Source organism: Lontra canadensis, unplaced genomic scaffold, assembly GCF_010015895.1.
Source record: "Lontra canadensis isolate GAN:19392208 unplaced genomic scaffold, GSC_riverotter_1.0 scaffold16, whole genome shotgun sequence".
Classification (NCBI taxonomy): Eukaryota; Metazoa; Chordata; class Mammalia; order Carnivora; family Mustelidae; genus Lontra; species Lontra canadensis.
Window position 1 is genome coordinate 10,780,531 of NW_022631010.1, and position 20,798 is coordinate 10,801,328.

The 20,798-nt window shown below is 42.5% G+C and overlaps 1 protein-coding gene across 2 annotated transcripts in view; it reads left to right on the plus strand.

The window, feature by feature from the left end:
• The first annotated feature begins 1,206 nt into the window (after positions 1-1,206).
• PLCB1 (phospholipase C beta 1) overlaps positions 1,207-20,798 on the plus strand; it is a 673,983-nt gene continuing 654,391 nt past the window's right edge. For both annotated transcript variants that reach the window (XM_032859164.1, XM_032859165.1), the window contains exons 1-2: positions 1,207-1,433; positions 19,285-19,362. In XM_032859164.1, coding sequence (XP_032715055.1) covers positions 1,335-1,433; positions 19,285-19,362 — 177 coding nt within the window. In that variant the 5' untranslated portion in view covers positions 1,207-1,334. The remainder of the gene's footprint in view (positions 1,434-19,284; positions 19,363-20,798) is intronic.

Below are 20,798 nucleotides of genomic sequence, written 5' to 3' on the forward strand. Positions count from 1 at the left end.
GGGTTTTATGATAAGTACGTGTTTAACTTTTTATAAGAAACTGCTCCAAAATGGCTTTACCATTTTATACTCTCTCCAGCAACGGATGAGAGTTCCAGTTGCTTTATATCCTCTCAAACATTGGTATTACCAATCTTAAATTTTACCTATTCTGGTGGAGTTTCTCTCTCTTTCTTTTTTAAGAAACAAGAAATGTTCGTTGGATGTGGATATTCTTAAACTCATGTTACTAAATGAGCAAGTTTCCATCCGTAAGACACCTCTCTTCTTTGTCTCTGTCTCCTCTCTGTCTGTCTGTCTCTGTCTCTCAAACACACACACACAAATACCACGTGGAGAGGAGAGGGGGCCTTCTGTCTCCATGGGAAACAAAACCATTGTTTCTCCTAGGATGGGCTTTCTTTCTCAAAAGCACGACTTAACCACATGCCCCTGCTTCAAGACCAGCGCGCTGCAAACTCTCAGGCGCCACAAGGTTTCCCCAAAGAGCTCTCACGCCGCCTCTCAACTGCTCTCTTCTCTACCAATAAATAATAATTGTCTTTGCAAAGAGCTGGGTTGTGGCCGGAGCTGGAGAGCTCCAGCCAGGGGTTGCTTCTCTGATTCTTCCCGACCTCTCCCTTTCCCCAGCCAGTTTGGAGCCGAAGACATTCCAGGTTCAGGAGCAAGTTGCCCGGAAAGCCCCAGGGAACGCGCGGCTCGTGGGCACCCCGAGCACCCCTGCAACCGGGGCATGGGGCATGCTCAGAGGGCGCGCGGGCGGCGCAGGCGTTGGCTGCAGTAGGGCCCAGGAGCCGGGAGGTGCCGCTGCGTCCCCGCTTCCCGGCGCCTGACCCAGCGCGCAAAGTTGGGCTGGAAGCAGCCGGGGGAAGGAGGGACCGAGCCAGCTAGGGTGGCGGGGAAGCGGGGCGGGAGGAGGAGGGAGGAGGGGAAGGAGCGGGTGGGGGGGGGGCGCCGAGCGTGTGTCACTCGCGCTCTCCCTCTGTGTATAGAGGATGTGCTGAATGGTACGCTTCGAGGCGGCGGCGGAGGAGGAGCAGTACCCGGCGGTAGCTGGCAGCCTCGGCAGCCCGGCTCGGCTTCCCTTTGCTTTCCGAGGCTCCGCAGCCACCGCGGGCGCCCGACCCCGCGTCCCGCCCGGGGCATGGCCGGGCGCTTGGCCCCCGCGCGCCCCGCCTGCTGAGCCGCGCCGGAGGAGGTGCGGAGGCCGGGAGGCCGGGGGAGGCCAACGGGGGAGCAGAGTCGAGCGCCTCGCGAGCCGAGAAAGGAGCCCGCGCCCCGATCCCCGTCGCTGCCGCGCTCGCCCGGGCCGCCCGGAGCCCCGATGAGCCCAGATGGCCGGGGCTCAGCCCGGAGTGCACGCTTTGCAACTCAAGCCCGTGTGCGTGTCCGACAGCCTCAAGAAGGGCATCAAATTCGTCAAGTGGGATGATGTAAGTCGGGGGCGGCGGACTCGGGGCGCCGGCGGGGGCGGGGGCGCGGGGCACGGGGCCGGCAGCGGGGCGGTTTGCGTGGGGGTGGGGCGAGGGGCGCGTTATGCAATGGGCGCTCGGGATCCGGCCCGGGCGGCCTCGGGGCGCGCGGGGTGGCCGCTGCCGAGGAGGCTGGCAGAGAGCAGCGGCTTCGCGCGCGCTCCTGGGCTCCAGGGGTTCAGGAGTTGCCTCCTGGCCGGGTCTGGTAGGCGCCCCCAGAGGGTCTTCTGTCTTTGGGGCCAGTGGAGCAGGAGGGACAGGCTTTGTCAGGCGACGTCCTGAGAGTTTGGAAAGTGTGAAGTTGGGACCAGCTGGAGAGCGCTGGGGTGTGACCAAGGCGCGCCCCTCTCCGCCCGCAGACGCACCCCCACATTACCTCTTTTGCCCCTTCTCAAGAAGGTACGGCCTCGAAGTCCGAAACTGTTCAGTGACTACAGACCCTCTTGGCGCTCTTATGGGAGCCCACGCGGCGGAGAACCAGCGGTCCAGCCGACAGGTGGTCGCTGGTGCCAAACTTCAGCGCCTGGCTCGGGAGTGAGGGGGCCTTGAGAAGGGCCGGTGAGGACACAGCTGAGGAGGACTAGAGGGCAGAAAGGGGAGCACTGAGGGGTCTAGGAGTGCTCAGTGGCCTGTGGGCAAATGGGGATGGCTAGTTTTTTTGGGGGGGGGGAATTGAGCTGGCTGGAATCTTCAGCTTGGAACAGACCTGGCAAAGCTTTCCCCCACCATTTATGTACGTCTTTTGCCAAGTGGAACAGAGCTTAGCCCAGAACTGGATCTCCAGGGTTTCACATGAGCCCCGGACCCCAGAACTTCAAGTGACACCCCCCCATCTCCTTCAAACACTTATATTAATAATCTTACTGAAAACATGGGTATCTTCAGATGGGGGACATTATCGTATCAATTTATATGTCCTGGGTGTCATTCAAAAGATTTGATAAGAACAACCCACGGGGGTCAACCTGAGCTGTCAGGATCTAGAGAAATTTAGGTCCAAATGACGAATACATCTCTTAAACAGGAGGAATTCTAGGAGAATAAGGTGTTCTTCTTGCTGAAAAGATTTTCCACCTAGTAAATTATAGCCTGTTATCCTCCAGGGTATTTTTCTTTAATCTTCTTAAGCCATTTCCAGTGTCTGAAAACAATTTAAATATTCCAGGTAGTGAATCCAATTACTTAGCTGAGTGAGTCTGTGTCTATATTTTGTCCAGTTGGAAGAGCAAACGGAACTTGGAGTATGAGCCACAGCTTCCTTGAAAGCTAATGCCAATTATTAAATGCTGTAGGCTAGGATGCAAACATACATCCTTTTACTGAGGACACTTCTCTTCTTCCGTCCCACTGCAACAACCGGATGTTTTTGTAAATGAAATAGAATCTAAACAATAAGTTCAGACATAGATTAAATGCTTTGCTTGTGTGAAGGAAAAACAACAGTGAAAAAGAAAATGCAGTTCAGCAACAAAACCGTCCTGCCCATCTAGAAGTCTCGACTAGAGAGCCGATGTGATGAGCAAGAGGGTAAGGGCAAGAAGGGAGCGAGAGTTTACAGGATATAAAAGGGTATTTCACCATAAGCTTTGGATTTATTCACAGAGATGATTTTTTTTTTAAGATTTTATTTATTTATTTGACAGATCACAAGTAGGCAGAGAGGCAGGCAGAGAAAGGGGGGGGGACCAGGCTCCCTGCTGAGCAGAGAACCCGATGCGGGGCTTGATCCCAGGACCCTGAGATCATGACCTGAGCCGAAGGCAGAGGCTTAACCTCCTGAACCACCCAGGCGCCCCCACAGAGATGATTTTAAACAATGGTCCAGAATGTCTTATTGGGAAGAAGATAGGCAGCATCCACTTTGAAAATGAGGCTTTTCTGTGGAATGCATTTTGATACATCCCAGTAGATGGTTTTTATTATATGCATTCATGGCATGGGTATTTTTTTCCCTACCTGCTAATGCCAGGCCCTATCCTAGCTCATGGGGTGGTGACAAATGTAGACAGAGTCTCTGCGTTACAGACCTTACATGATAGGTGGAGGAGACAGAAAATGACCGAGAACACGGATCATATAGAGATGAGGAGTAATGCAGTGAGAGTAAGGGAGAGGCCAGCAGTGAGACACCACTTGAAGAAGTTGAGAGCCATTCCCTCTGAGCATTGTAACAGTGAGTTTCCTGGGAAACCCTACAGGAAGGATGTAGGCACTAAGGAACAGGAACCTCAGATCTTCTACAGAGGAGAACCTAGACTGCACCCAGGAGACAAGTTGTCTGGAGTATGATGAACTCTCCTACAAGTTCCTTGGCTCTCTGTCTCCATGATGATCTGTGAACCAAGAGGAGACCAGAGTTTCTGAGGTCCCCCCGTATTCTCCTCAGGTGGATACAGGTGGCTTAAGTTCACAGCTGAACGTGGATTCTGGTTCATATTTGCCCTTCCAAAATCAAGCCAGTTTACGTGACCTGGCTCATTGTATTGAATCTTAGTGATAGTGTGTGATGAAGACAAAAGAGAACTAGATCTTCAGTCCAAAGGCTTGAGTTTACCAGCTAGTTCTCTTGCCAGTCAGCTGTGTGACTTTAGGTTAATCACCTAAATTTTCTGAATCCTTGCTGCCACTTGTGCAAGACTGTGAGAATGCATCTTCTTCTTTTTTTTTTTTTTTTAACCTATTTTACATATAGTGGTTGGGAGTAGCCAGTAGGATAAAGTAGCACATTTCACACTTGGGCATGCCTCAGAAAGAAACATCAGGGGGGGCTTGGTAACACTCAGATGGCTGGGTCCCATCCTGAGTTTCTGATTCAGAAAGGTCTGAGGTGGGGCCTGAGACTCTGCATTTCTGCAAACCCTCTTGGCGCATAGGATCTTGAGAGCCACTGAGGCTGGCCGTCTGAGGGAACCACACGTTGAAACCACAGAGATAAGGTCTGTGAAGTAACTTAAAGCATATGATAGCAAGCTCCTGTGATCTTGTCAGCTTGTGTCAATTTTTGATAGTTTGTGATTTTAATTTTATCTCTATGTTTGCTTGTTGAGAAATTCATCCAGTCGTCATCTTTCCATCTAGGAGGTAGAAGGACCTCAATGACAAAATCATGAACAATTTTTTAGATTTTATGGCATATTTTATGAAGTGTCTCTGATGCCTAGGCTGGCTTAACTCCCATTCATACGTGTCTTTTGAATTTCCTCTATGCAATGAAAAATTTGCAGCCTTGTCGCCTGCTTCTAGTGGGACTGTTAAGAAGGGAAAGAAGCTAGAAGATTTTTGAGAGGCCGTCTAGTGTGTCTTTGAGCAGGGGAGACTGCTGTACTTTTTCCTTTGGGCTCTGACTTTGGGAAATACCCGCTGCCCTACTCCCCCATCCCCCCACCCCCGCCCCAAGGGTGGTGCGTCCCCCACCTGCTTGTCTAGAGGAAAAATAAATGCTGGAAATAATTTTAAAATCTCTTAAATATCTGCTCTCCCTTAAACACTGTAGAACCCTGCTTTCTGCTTTCCTTAAGAAGAAAGATGGGCAAACTCATAAAACCGATTCTCAATAGCCGATTAGAAAGCATAATAATACATGTGCAAATGATGAGTATGGGGCTATTTGGAATTGTGGAGAGATTATATCTTGTTCCTTGAGTGGTTAAAACACCATAATCACCCATCCTGTTTTTCTGACCACCATGTGGAATGGAAGATGTCCCCTAGCAGGGGCACTGCCCTTTATAATCTGTTGGCTATCTGCCAGCATCATGGCTGTGGGTGCTCCGAGAGCAGTAGTCAAAAACTTTGACATAGGTACTAACCAGTCACGACAGACAGTAGGTGGGCGATGGAGTGGGAGCAGGATCCTGGAGAACACCCTCTTGCACCAGGACCAGGCACTGGTCTTTCTTTGGCCTGATCACGAGGAAAGCTGAGGGTCCCCAGGGTCTGTGGGGCACATAGAATTATTTCAGTGTTTGCACAAGTAGTAAGAGCGTATGCAGTCAGAACATCAAGGGCAAACCTTGTCCTCCAGAACTTGATCAGCATATCCAGGACTGACCTATCTTGGTTACCTGTTTTACCAAGGATATCAAAGGATGCAACTTTATCCTTGCTTTTATTTTGCATTTGTATATTCTGAGCCCCTGTCAGGGAGGTGGGTGTAACAGGCTGTGGACGTTGTGGGAGAATTTTGGTGAGATGGACAGTGGAGGGGGGGTTCCCTTCTGCATTGGAGTTACGGAGCTGGAGAGATTGTGAGTCTGGCCCCCCTCTCTCCTGGTGTTTGGTGTTGCTCTGTGTTGGAAAGTCTGTTGGAAAGGAAAAGAGGAAGACTAGAAACCATACAGTAGGCCCTCCCAGCCCCTGATTTGCCCCTGTGTAAGCTCCCAGGACCCTGTCTCCTTGTTCCACAACCTCTAGGGCATGGAAGGCTTCTCATTTGTTTGTTCTTTCTTTCTCTCTATTCTCACCATCCACATTCCAATCTCACTGTAAGTTACTTAATGCACCTCAGCCGCAGAGTCCTCATCTGTGATGTGAGGATTGTAATATTGCCTGCTGCACACTACAGCTGTTAAGGTTAAATGAGGGGAGGCACATGGCCATGTTTTGTGTAGTGCCTGGCACACACATTAAGGAAACCTTTAATAAAACCCAGTTTTAAAAATCATCATCCCTCCAGCAGGTAGAGGGCCATGAATTTTGTCATAGTGGCTGTGTATGTTAGATGATTCTTTTATTCTATCAGTGGGAAGATCCAGACCTTCCTTTTGTTCCCTTTATTTTTATTTATTTACTTTTTTAAAGATTTTATTTCTTTATTTGACACAGAGAGAGAGCACAAGTAGGCAGAGCAGCAGGCAGAGGGAGAGGGGAAGCAGGCTCTGTGCTGAGCAGGGGGGCCCAATGTGGGGCTCAATTCCAGGACCCTGAGATCATGACCTGAGCTGAAGGCAGAGGCCAAACTGACTGAGCCACCCAGGCGCCCGCTTCTGTTCCCTTTAATGTATGCTTTGATTTTCATATTTTATAATTTGAAAAAGAAAAAAATCAGATTTTTATCCTTTTTAAAAAAAATTCAGGTGTTTCAGAGAAAGCGAATCTATATAAAAAGCATTTTTATATAGACACATTTTCTTTAAAGCAAGCTGTTTATTTTCATTTTTTTAAAAAGCAAATCAGTTTAAAAAACATCCAAAAGTTTTATTTATACTTAAATTATTAATATATACATATGTTATATGGAAGGAAGAAACAATTACACAAAACTCTTATAATTTAATAAGAATATATATATATATATTTAAGATCTATATAAAAATAATCTCTGTACTTTCTGGCTTACAAGCACAGTCTAACTCAAAAGCTGTAATTGTGACTGGCTAAGTTGTTTGAGGAGAAAGCTGAGGAAGCTCAAAGTTTTGTATTTTCACTAATGCCCCATGGATTTGAAGCAAGTAGCACCCTCCTCCCTGTCCACCACTGCTCCCCCCACAAACAAAATCTCTGCAGTTAAAACAGGTAATGGGCAATGTGTGGTGTACTACCCAGCATCATACACAAAAGCTTAGTTAGAATACTTGCATTATGTAAAATCCGCAGTTACAGTTTCCAAAAGGATGGCAGCAGAATGATGGATGACCCAGACAAGATTCATGAGGGAGCAGAGGGGAAGAGTTCACGAGATGGGCATTCAACAGTGCTCACTTTGGAAAGGTTATGGGAAACAGGGAAGAAACAGCTCTGGCTGGTAGGTGGTGGATCCGGATGGGGGCCCCCATGGAGTGAGAGGCTGATTTTAGACTGGAAAACTGGCAGGTGCCCTCTAAAAGCCCACTCAAATAGGCCCAGATATGTCCATTTTTGATGTCCAAAGAGCTTTTGTGGATTTCTCATTGATAGTAATTACTTCAAGTGTGAAAGTATTAACTTTTCCAAAAGCTAGTCAAATAAAGCTATTTTAAGCTTTTTATCAGAGCGTAACATGCATGCCGTAAAAGCAAAAGATCTTATGTCCCCTTGGATTCGTGTTCACAAAACGAACACCTCTGGTAAGCAGCCCCAGATCAAGAACAGCACTGCCGGCCCCAGGTGTTCCTTTCACGTCCCTACACTTCTTTCCAGGGCTGACAGTCATCCTGGCTTAAAACCGTAGATTGGCTTTGCCTGTTTTTTGATCTAAAAAAACCCCTATTTTCAAAATTTCCAGTGAAAACAAAACAAATCCTCTTCAGCCAAAAGCATATTTTTATAACTGCTGAATAAACCTTCTTGAACAATAACAACAAAAGTGACTTATCTTCTGTTTAGATGGCACTGGATTAGGTCCTTATCTGTCCTAAGGTAAAGCCTGGGAAGAGAAGCAGGTGTAAATGCCCCAAAGGAGGAAACAGTTAAAAGAAAACTAGTCATTTAGCAAGGAAATGTATTGCCTGCAGGCTATCATTGGCACAGGAAAGCAGACCAGCAGAGTGCTATTTGTGGGATCACTTTCTCTCTTCTAGATTTTCTCTCTTATCTTGCCTGACTTTGATATTCCTACCTGTGGTGCATGAGGATAATTTGCTCTGGCTATTAGCATATCTTGAATACTTCCCTTGAAAGTTCAGCCTATCAACAAATAGCTTCAAATTATATTTACCTGCAATGATGTTTAAATGGAACAGGAACATTTTCCTTTTTTACGTCGAACTTGGTAACCCGTGGTTAAATGTTGCTTTATCAGGATTGGTTCATGTTATCATGAACAAGGAGTGCCAGCTGAAAATGGAATGGGATTGATTGTGAATTGTTGACTAATGCTATGGGTCTCACCTAAATAACACATCCATGGTGACTGAAAATGTTGGCTCTCCTGTTACCCAAGCTGATGTTAGGTTCATGCAGCCTTTTCAAATCATGTCGTAAATTCCATCTGCTCAGGCAGATTTCGTAATTCTTCCCTTTCCCCATCTATGCCATGTCTGATGCTCCAATCTAAGCCGTGCTCCTGTGTATGAGTCGGGAAGGGGACCGGAGACATATCCCTGAGCTCAGTTACACATGAGATTTTAAGGAAGCCATCAATTTCTGTAACAGGCTAACTGAAATATCATGTAAAAAGGGCTAGATTCTTTAAGAGTTCTTGTTCCCCTCTGATCACTTTAAGTTCTATTATTTGATTTTATTATCTTTTTCACAGGTTAATTTCAATTTTTGGAAATTTTACCTTTAATTGGCATCCTGAAAAAATGCTTGGGTCTGTGTCTTAATTGCTGCTGGCTAAATCTGTACATTTATCAAGAACCTTAATTGTCATAAATGAGAAAAGAGACTATTATGTAAAAGAAGAAAGAATACTCAGTATTTAAACAGAACAAAAGCATCCCACATCTGTTTTTCATTTCAGGGGCTCTTTTAGTTCATGATATTTGCTTTATGTTTTGTTTCTTTTTATTGCATTAAAGTTTTAAGAGCAGGTTCAGGGAAAGTGGATTATTGGCAAAGAAAACCATTTTCCCTGAACCCGTCATGGTGAGGGGTATCAGTCTATAACATTGATACCTAAAAGATTAAGAGATTATTTTGGTGTTAAAAAATCAGATTTTCTTGGGAGCTTGTTTATAAGTGAGGTAAGAGAAAGTTAATTTGATTCATTTTATAGAAGAGGCCATATGAACTCAAAAAGAGATGGAAGACCACAGAACAAACCAGCCAGTAGGCTAATAGATGTAAAAAAAACAAAACAAAACAAACAGGAAGGACACGAAGCATGAAGCTTTTCTCAGGTGTTCTGTCTCAGGTATGGTTGAGTCTCACGTAGCACTAATTTTCACATCCTCTTTGTGGGACTTTTCAAAATGCAGAGTCCATGGGGCGCCTGGGTGGCTCAGTGGGTTAACCCTCTGCCTTCAGCTCAGGTCATGATCTCAGGGTTCTGGGAACGTGTCCCACATCAGGCTCTCTGCTCAGCAGGGAGCATGCTTACCCCTTTCTCTCTGCCTGCCTTTCTGCCTACTTGTTATCTCTCTCTGTGTGTCAAATAAATAAATAAAATCTTAATAAAACAAAACAAAATGCAAAGTCTGGAAATCTAAAGCTACATTCGCCAGCCTCTCTAGAGGCCTCTAATATTCTGGCTGTAAATTAAGGTCCAGTAGAATGGGATGTACTCACAGATGTGGAGGGCGGAGGTGTGAGAGAGGCCACCTTGCTGCCTTCTTGGTCTGGTTTCCATATATACGTGAGAGTTGCAGGAAGACGAATTACCTTCTCTAACTGTTCGTCAGTGGGACCCTGGGTGTAAAGAGGCAACGGCAAGAGGGTGCTGACTCTCCTCAGATGACGCTTCCATTGTCTTCAGCTAAGCTGGTGTGGTCTTGACCCGAGGAGTTCCTTCTGGATTCCTTACCTCTTCCGAATGTTCTGGAGGCAATGGCTCTCCTCAAGGGTCAGTGCTGTGGTGTTTTGGGGTCATTTGGGGATGCCCAGCCTGACTCCTGAGTCACCAATCCTTGTGATTTTGTCAAATGCTTAATAACCTGTAATCAAATCCTTTTATATTCAAATTTTCCAGAGAGATTTCTGTTTTCTTCACTAAGCCCTGCCTGATAGGCTTTTTATGGTTCTAGGACTTCATGATTTTCAGTCCTTAGGTGCGATCACCATGTCCGTCCCATGTAGTTTTCTCCTTCAATATCACATTTGAGTAACATGGAGTTTTGCCAAAATGCTGCCTTTGGAGGTCAATACCTCCAGAGTGAGTCCTAATAACAGGCACTTTTAGTTATAAAGCACTGTTATTTATTTTCATTCTCTCCCTTCAGTCCTCAGGACCACCTTGAGTGGTAGGAAAAGGGCAAGCGTTATTCCCATTTTACATAGAAGCAAACTGAGGCTAATGAGTTGTGACTTGCCCAAGGACATACAACTGGTTAGCTAAATTTAAAATTAAGTCTGGTTACGTTCTGGGCTCATGCTATCTCCAAACAGAATCCTTTCAGTAGTAAAAGACTTTCAATAGAATCCAGATCAATACTGGTTGAAGAAGATAACTTGACTTCTCCAAAGCATCTCCCACATTTTAGGATTCATACAAATGGGGTTTAGATCCCTACAAACTTACACCTTTTGGCTAGTATTATATTTATATTTACAAAAACTATATTTTATATTTTTATATTTATTTATATTTATTTATTTATATTTTATATTTATTTATACATATATTTATATATTTATTTATATAAATTTATTTATATATAAATATAGTTTATTTATATATAATTTATATCATTTATATATATTTATTTATATAATTTATATTTATATATAATTTATTTATATATAATTATTTATATATAATTTATTTATTTATATATAAATTTATATAAACATAAATATATTTATATTTATAATATTTATTAAATATTTTTATATTTATATTTTTATGGTGTATATGCAAAATCCACTTTTGTCTACATCGCGTTACATGGGAACATAGGAAAGCTTCACTACGACTTTGAGGCACAGAGGCCAGTATGTACCGCACTCTGCAAATGTTCTGTATCTCTCGTTCAGTATAGACACATGGTATATGTCGATATTCAGGAATGGTGTTAAAACAAAGGTCGTTTTTTTTTCAGTGCCTACGAAGTGATACTTCTGTGTCTAGCAAGACTCATTATATGTGCTTCTCCATGTTTTTCTCTTCTCAACATTGTTGCAAAATGTTGTCTTTGTTGGTTTCCCATTAAGACGGGTTCTGTGGCTTCTTATGGAAATTGTTGATCTTGGAAACTTTGGTCGGCATGAAGGAAATGTAGACGATGACCCCAAGCAGGACACAGAGTGGCTTGAATTCGAGGTAGTGTCATTCGAGGGGCCAGATCTAGATTACCGGTGCAGAAAGGTGGATACAAGGAAATGGACAGAACTGGTCTGTGTTTTAATTGGGCCAGGGCACCTGGAGGACTATAGCTTTATGTTATTTACCTTCTTTCTTTCCCTAGGACAGAGCATAGACTTGACACTGGGTAGGTGTTGAGGAAATGTCTGTGGAATGAAGGAAGTGTCTGGTGTGTGTCTGCAGTGGGTTCACACTGGGGAGGCAGACCCGGAGGGTGGTAGGCCTATTCTGAAGAGACCTTCATGACACACTGTCCGTGGCGTCAGTTGGAAAGCCCTACCTGACATCCTTCCATTCTATCTGAAATCTCTCGGAGTCCTTAAGGGACTCTGGCTTTTTTAGATAGGGTTTCTGGATGAGATTTGGAGAAGCAAAATGTTTATTGTCAATACAGAGCTGACAGCTCTTACAGAACTGATTTCCTGTAAGGTATAAATATGGCTTAAGGTTGAGGGTATACTCAATTGTAATTTAATATTGGTTGAAAATTATGATGCTCAATGTATTTGCGTCCCATATTCTGAATGTTACCAGGGGGTTCTGTTTTCTGAAAAAGATGCTCACAAAACTACCCGGGTATTGCTGTGAAAATTACCCTTAAAGAAATTCAGACATGTTGGGAGTGACAGAACAAAAGACTGATGGTTGTGAAAACATTCCCTTTATTATGCTAATGATCCACAAAGACTTCCTTCCTTCCCCACTCCTCATTTAATTACTGGGGCCACCTACATTCTCCCACCTTACCTCTGGGCCCTGGGAAAGCATACCTCTCTGGGTTCTGGATCCCATGTTTCCTGGTTTCTCTGGATCCTGACTTTATTATTACCTCCCTTTGATACTTGCTGTGAAAATTTTCCCTCCTCCAAAACTCCTCCAAGAACATACCAATATGCCTTTTAGTCATTGAAATCTCAAGGTAGAATTCAGCACAATGTTCTCCAGCTTTCCTCATGTACTTACTGCCCCCTCCATCATTTTCCCGCCATGACCGAAGTGTTGCTTATACCCACCATCCCCCTTTCCTGACATCCCAGCCACTCCTCAATCCTCCAAAGCCTTGTTCTGCCTTTATCATTGCTTTGAGATTTTCTCTTGCCAAGGCTCCTGGCAACCTGCTGGGCATCAAACCCAATCCATCCTTACCAGAACCTATCTTTGCTTCCTTGCCTCTTTTTTCCTTTTGTAGCTTTCTGTCCACCCATGCAGTATTCATAATGACAGGATGTGTTGATGCTTCTTTTACAGTAGACATTTTTAGTCTACTAAACTACTAAACATTTTTAGTGGGGTGGAGTTGTGATTATAAATGGTTTGGTCCCTGCCCTCAGGGAGTTTGTATTCTATTGGAGGAGATAAATGCCAAAGAAATAGGAATAGAATTGTTTCATTGTAGCGGTGTAAGTGCTACAGAGAAAGGTACAGAAGTACTTGTGAGGGGGCACCTGGGTGGCTCAGTGGGTTAAGCCTCTGCCTTCGGCTCAGGTCATGATCTCAGGGTCCTGAGATTGAGCCCCGCATCGGGCTCTCTGCTTGGCAGGGAGCCTGCTTCCTCCTCTCTCTCCGCCTGCCTCTCTGCCTACTTGTGATCTCTCTCTCTCTCTCTCTGTCCAATAAATAAATAAAATCTTAAAAAAAAGAAAAGAAGAAGTACATGTGAGGATAAGAGATGTGGAAGGGTCCCCTGGATGCAGTCTATTTATGGAAAGACCTGGGTTGTAAGTGGGACTTTGTCAGGCCATCAAGAGGAGGGGGGAGTGTGTCAGGCCAATGGAATAGCACATGGGGGCATTCCAAGGATCAAAGGATGGAAGTCCTTTGAAGGACAGAGCAGAATAAGCAGGTGGGGAGCTTGTGGTTCAGTAATGCTGGCAGGATGGCAAGCGGCCTGCTGAGGCCGCTGCAAGGTTTTATCATAACGTCGATGGGAAACCATTAAAGCCGTGTTCTGAACTCAGTGCTATTGACATTTGGGGTTAGGTAATTCTCTGTTGTAAGGGGCTGGCCTGTGCATTGTAGTATGTTTTGGACCCTCCCTGACCTCTACCCACTAGATGTCAGTAGCAGAAGCCCCAGTGTGACAAACCAGGTTATCTCTGGACATTGCAAAGTTGCCCCAGTTCAGAACCACTGATGAAATGAAACCACTGATTTAAATCTTAACTGATTTTAAAAAATACTGGGCTAATGCATGTGTGTGCGCACACACACACACACACACACACACACACACACAAGGCCAGTAAACACATGAGAAGTTGTTCAACATCATTAGTCGTAGGGAAATGCAAACTCAAACCACAGTGAGGTGCCCCTTTCTATCCGTGAGAGCTCTATCTTACTAAAATAGTCCCTTTCTTCAGCTGATGCTCCCCTAGACCACAGCACCTTGGATGACTGGGAATCTGGGCTCTTATTTGAATCTGGACTACAGTGTCTGAAGTAACCTGTGTGGTATCTGAGGAAATAGGTTTACAACTTTTTGGGAACATGGTATTGTGTTAAGAGAGATTTTTATACCTGTTGGTAAAATGCAAATATTGAAATGGGGCTTCTCTCCACTTTTTTGCATCTTCTCTTCTGGACCTGGTAACAGACCTCCTCTGCTTTCCTTTGTTTGGGGGGACATTTCAGACTGGATAGACCTGTGGAAGGATATTCCCATCAATGCTGATGCATGTAGAAGTCTGACCTTACTGACCCTAAGCCAATACCATAGCATCCTTTACTGTTTTATTTTTACTTTTTGTTGGCATAGTTAGGGCTGCATTGCCCATGTTTGATGTGATCACATCTGCTTTTCTGTGTGACCCTTAGAATTCTTTTCCACCCTTTACACAGCTGTTTTTCCTGCAATGTATATATTTGCCATCTTTGGCTCTCCTTTTCCGTGACACAGGTCTTGGGCAGTCCCTCTGGAACATTGTTATTTTTCCTTGTTGACTATAATAATGATTAATTTTAGAAGTGCATGTTTTTATTCATATGTGTTCTCTTGTAACAGCATAAAAACATAGAATCACTGTGGAGTTAGGATTGTGGTCAATGAGGGCCCATAGTTTCTGATAATGGGACTAAGGGTCTGTGGGTGAAGTTTAGGGTGATTCTCTGCGTGATTTTGCTAGAGCTGCCATTACAAAGTTCCACAGACTGGGGGGTGTAAACAACAGAAATTGATTTTCTCACAGTTTTGGAGGCTAGAAATCTGAGATCAAGGTGTGGCAGAGCTGGTTCCTTCCTTTTGGGCCCTGAGGGAAACATCTGTTCAGGCCAATGGCCTAGACTCAGGGTTGGCCGACTTTCCCCTGTGTTGCCACTTTGTCTTCTGTTTCTGTGTCCAAATTTCCTCTTCTGTAAGGACGCCAGCCTCACTGGATTTGGGCCCACCCTTGTGACCTCCTTTTAACGTAATCACCTGTGTACAGACTCTGAAGATGGTGACACTTATTTTGAGGAACTGGGGTTAGGACTTCAACATAGAAATTTTTTGTGGGGGGCACAATTGAGCACACAACATACTTCTACCTGGCAGAGTATTTGGCTCAGGGGGTGGCAACATGCTGGCTCTATTCAGATATTTGAAGAATTGACGCTTAGAGAAGCAACCAGATTTGTTTTGCGCTACTTAGATGTTAAAACTGGATGATAACTGCGTAAATGGAAAAAAACCCAGAACTGGCTAGGTGGGATTATTTGACCAAGATTGTTTTGTAAAAAACATTTCCCTACGAATGAGAAACCTGGTTTCTCCATAAGTTTTAGAGCTGCGTTACCCAATAGAAATAGACTGTAAGCCACTTAGGAAATTTAACATTTTTCTAGGAGCCATATTAAAAGAGGTAAAAAGAAACAGGTAGAACAGAGTTTATTTAACCCAGTATGTTTATATCAATATAAAATCAATACCAATAATTATTAATGTGTTTATTTTATATTCTTGCTTTCATTCCTTGTCTTTGAAATAGCACAGCATATCTCAGTTGAACTAGTCACATTGTAACGGTTCAGTGAGTCCATCCTGGACATGCAGACACAGAGCATGGATTCTCAGCTGGGGCCAAATCGCCTCCAAAATAACCGGAAAATGGTCTTGAGGGACAAAAAAAAATCTTTTTTAATTTTGTATAAAGACATACGTATGACACATAAATAGATAAGAGCATCTGTGATATTAAAATTTCATTAAGGATGATTAGAAAAACAAATGTCTAAAAGGGCTTCTTAGTGAGGCAATAATGAAAAAAAAACAAGTTGCGAAGCAGCAGCTTCTTATATCATTATATTAGTCTCACTGTGGATCTATTGATGAGCTAGGGATGCGAGTAAAACAGTTTCTATCAAATAAAGAGAAGTAAATGGAAATTTACTGCGCATTATCCACTGTTACGTAAGACAGGTGTGTTTACTGGTGTTCTCTTTTCAAGGCAGATGTTGATTGGGAAAACAAAACAAAACAAAACCTTATAACCTGCAATAAGCAAGTTAAAACTGGATTCTTAGCGGTACAGTTTTGTCTGCATTCTGAGCTCATCGGTTCTCCTTGGGACTTTATATCGCTGTGTTCCTGACCCAAAGCTTTGCCCATCGTAGGCCTGTCTGAGTTGATCTCAAAGTGCGTGGTCCCTGGACCAGCAACAGCAGCAGCAGCGGTGGCAGCAGCACTGAGGGCTTACTAGAAATGCATGTTTTTGGAATGCCTGCCTGGTTCAGTCATTTAAGCATCTGCCTTTGGCTCAGGTTATGATCCCAGGGTCCTGGGATCGAGTCCTGCAGGGGGCCCCTTGCTCAGCAGGAATCTGCTTTTCCTTCTGTCTGCTTTGCCTGCTGTTCTCCAAGCCTGTACTTTCTCTCTCTCTCTTTCTCTCTGAAAAATAAATAAATAAATAAATAAATAAATAAATAAATAAAATAGTGGGAAAAAAAAAAAGGAAAGAAAGAAAGAAATGCATGTTTTCAGGCTCTAGTCCAAATCTACTGAATGAGAAATGCTGGGGAAGGGGCCCAGGAATCTGTTTTAGCAAATCCTTTTAGTAAATCTGATGCACCCAGAAATTTGAAAACCACCGTCTTAAATGGAATCCATGTCTTATGGATACTGATGGAGAGAAATAAAAAAAAAATAGACCTTCGGAGAGTTTTCTCCATTTTTCTGCAGTAAAATGCGGCAAGAGTTATAGTCTCTCTGCAGTTGCCTTGGAAATGAAGGATGACCATATATTTCAAACTTCAAACTGGAGCATATGTTCTGACAATTAAGAATACTTGTGATCTGGGTTGAGTGGCTACTTTGGTACGGAGAGAATATAGACACTTGCAGCTATGTGGGAGGTGGGAAAAAAGCAGGTGGAATTGAAAATGGATATGCATGTATTTCTGGGTCAAGTCCTGCCTTGGATGGCAAGACTGCCAGGTTCCAGCTGATCTTGGAATGTTAGAGGTGATTATGGAGGAAGCAGACAGGTAGCTGAAATAAATGATCATTTAGCAGAAGGACCGTGGCCGGAAGAGTGGGGTCAAGAAAATATTGAACAAAGGAGCTGTAATCTTGAAGGAGGAGAAGGAAAAAGCTAGAAATAGCAGTATCAGAAGCAAGTGAGGCGGACTAGTACAGTGTTCTAAAATATAAATTTGAGTAGGTTTACCTTGTTGAGTTTAAATATTTCATTGTCTGGGATCCTTGCAGTGAATTGTCACCAAGAGCCAGATTAGAATCTTGTCAGATGCTCTTGTGAGACACTCTGATAAGAAAAGGAACCGACCTGGAACAATACGTTAAAAACTACAGGTTAATTCCAGATTCACCGGAAGTGGGGATGTGGGCTGTGTGCGGCTTGTCTGAAAGTTTCATTTTGCCCGACTCTAGAGGATGAGAGGTGATAAAGCAGACCTGAAAATACTGCTGTGATTTATTGCAAATATTGCTGTGACCTTTTATGCCCATAATCTCATAGAAGCAGCTTAAACTATTTTAAAAATTGTTCTTTCATTATCATATTAAATTTGTTTTCAAATGTCTTTTTTTTTTTAACATTTAGAAGTGATTTTGAAATCTTAAAATTCCAGCTGAATTTCCAAGCAACAACACAATCCTTGTAAAAAGAGAGTTTGCAAACTGCACGTTAAGAATACATCTTATGTATATCAGGATAAAACAGGACGGCAGTGCTTCAAAAACTTAAAACAGGACTGTCCAATGATCTAGCTATTCCACCGCTGGGTATAAAACAGCTGAAGGCAGGGATTCAGATATTTGTGAAGCTGTGTTCATAGCAGCATTCTTCGCAGTAGCCAAAGGGTGGAAACTACCCAAATGTCCGTTGACAGATGGGTAGATAAACAAAATACGATCTGTGCATACAATAGAATATTATCCAGCCTTACAAAGAAAGGAAATTCTGACACCTGCTAGCTACAACACGGATGACCCCTTGAACACATGATGCCAGTCACAAAATCAACCAGTCACAAAAGAATAAATATTGTATGATTCTACTTATATGAGGTACCTAGACGAGTCCAATTCATAGAGACAGGAAGTAGGTGGAGATTGCGAGGGCATTGCGGGAGGAGGGAATGGGGAGTTTGTGTTTAATGAGTATGGGATTCCAGTTGGGAAGATGAAAAGTTCTGGAAATGGATGTGGCAATTGCTGCACAGCAGTGTGAATATACCTAATGCCATTGAACTTTATACTTACAAATGCTGAGTTCTGTATGGTATGAACCATGATAAAAAAAGAAGGCCATGATAAATTTTCATTTACTATTTTAATAGTTTTAAGCATAATCCACTAATAATAAATAATTTTATGAGCCAAGCGTTTCATCCAAGTACTTTACCCAAATTATCCTCTTTAGTTCTCACGGAGACCCTCTGAGGTAGATATTATTATTATTTTGGTTTTTGGTTTTTGTTTTCAGTTGTAGTTCTGTAAATTCAGCCCACTCATTGAGGACAGGCATCCCCTTCAGAACCTAGCTTTATGATAAGACTCACCATGTAGACTAAAACCATTGCTATGTTCCTCCCATCGGGAAAACAATCCTCCATTCCCAAAATTATTTCTGCAAGTTCTAATTTTCATTATAAGTCTTTTTGATCAGGTAGAGAATATGTCATACCTTATGTGTGTATGAAAAACTTGAAATTAACTGGTGATTTACGTCCCTTTTAAAAATGTAATTCCTGCAAAAGCCCAAGTATTTCAGAATAAAAATCCATATCCAGTGACATGTGTTTTCTTGTGCAGATGGTATGCCTTTTTGAAAATTGCCAAAAGAAAAGAACACATATTTTAGAAATGTTTAATATTATAATTACAGTGCATGCTGTTTTGCTTTATAATGTGCATGCTTTAAACTCCGAAGACTATTTGCTTGTGATGTTTTATTTTATCTCATGAAATTTAAATTTGCAACAATTTAGTGTATATCTTTGGGAAAATGTAGACCATGGGCTTATTTACTGTTACCTTGGAAACAGCAATGTCCAAATAGTATGTTTACTCTCCTTAGTACAATTAAAGATAATTTTATAGCACAAATGTAATTTAAAATGTTACCTTCAAGCATGGGTTTTAATTAATTTTACATATATAAAATAGGTAATGGTGTTTAATCTTAAAATTATTTGGAGAAGTAGATATCGCTTTTTAATAGAAAACATGTCAATTTGTCTTAATCAATAAATATATGCATTGCTGAGCTTTTTCTTTACAAGTAATGCACAGATATTCTAATTACTAGTAAAGAAGCTTAGTTACATAATTAATAATGCTGTGAAGTTAGGATGCCTTGTCTATTTTTTTGAAACTTTCGCTAATCATTGGCGACCTTGGAGAAACCCTTAACAATTACTACTTGTTAAACAACGCCTGGATAGGACTTTCTACAGTGATATATGTTGATATTCGTATTTTTTCTTAATTTCTAGGACTCTGCTATTGTCACTCCAATTATTTTGAGGACTGACCCTCAGGGATTTTTCTTTTACTGGACCGATCAAAATAAGGTAAAAAATGAGATATGTCTTCCTTACATTTTCCAACTGGTTGCTGATTTGCCAAGTGTTTAAGTTACCTACAAGTATATCCTTGTACCTACGAGTCACCTTTACATATATCTATTTCATGGATGACAATTTTGTAATTTATTTTAAGATTCTACTTAGAATCCCTAAGGTGGACATGTCTTAGGATTTTCCAAGGATACTAGTCCAAACTATTAGATATGCTAAATCCTAGAACAGTTCGTATTTTTTCAAAGACAAGAACATGGACACGTGAATGACATTTTGCTGTAGAAGAAAATTAGCCAGCATTAGGGACTTAAGTCCCCCCTCCAGGTTGATTCATCAAGAATAAAGAAAAATGATAAGAAAATCACTTTGATCCAAATGACTATGAGTTTGGCTTTCCTTTACTCTTCCTTCTCCCCTTGGCTGCTTATTAAAGAGTTCTCCCAGCCTCGGGAGGAATTGGGTCATGATCATTTGTTCACATTAGAAAATTTAAGAATATGATCCTTTTAGCTCATACCTTCAGTTTTTCAGGATTTGTTTTTTTCATTTGAGCTTCCTGTCTACCATTATCATGAATTTAGGATCTCATTAACTATGAAACCAACTGAGATGAATTTAGGATCTCATTTACTATGAAACCAATTGAGATGATTCCAACTTGAATTATTAAGAAGTAGAATGTCTGCAAATTTCAAGATTTATTTGGAATTTAATGGGCAGAAAGAAAAAATTCATAGGAAAGTAGTTATTCAAGAGACAATGAATGCCATGGTTCCATACCTGAACCCATGAGGCTACAGAACACAGAATATTTTTGACCTTATAAATTCTATTATTTGGAGAGATGGGTAAGTTTTATTGAGTGTGCTAAATACATATCAAAACCAATAAAATACCTGGTATCACCTTGTGAAGGACTGTTAGTCTTTTCACATCCCTGAGTTAGGTCTCTATAGCCAAAGTTATTGGAATTTGTCAGCCTTCCCTTCTCCCTTTGGGGCAACCTCGACCTCATCTGTGAGTAGTGGTCTGGAACTAATCTTTTGTAATGACATGTTTGGGGTCAGGGTGGAGCCTGGGGGAACCCCCAGAGTAGTGGACAGTGCTGTCTGGCTCCCCGAGCCAGTCCTAGACATGCCTGTTTACACTCATCCAAAAGATGAATTTTAGCCTTTTAGCCTTGAAGTTAATTTCTAAATACGGGTATGCTGGAATCATCTCTGGCCATAGATGCAGGGCTACACCGTAGACTCCAAGCTAATGTAAAAAAAAAAATGTATTTGAGTAAGATTTCCTACTTAATGTTCATGTTTATTACTGGGTGTGTTAATCACTTTGGCTTTGACATTCTGTTTGGTTTCCTGCTGTTATGTATAAAACAATGGCTTGAAAGAGTTTTTTTTTTTTCCCCTCCTAAAGGCTATTTT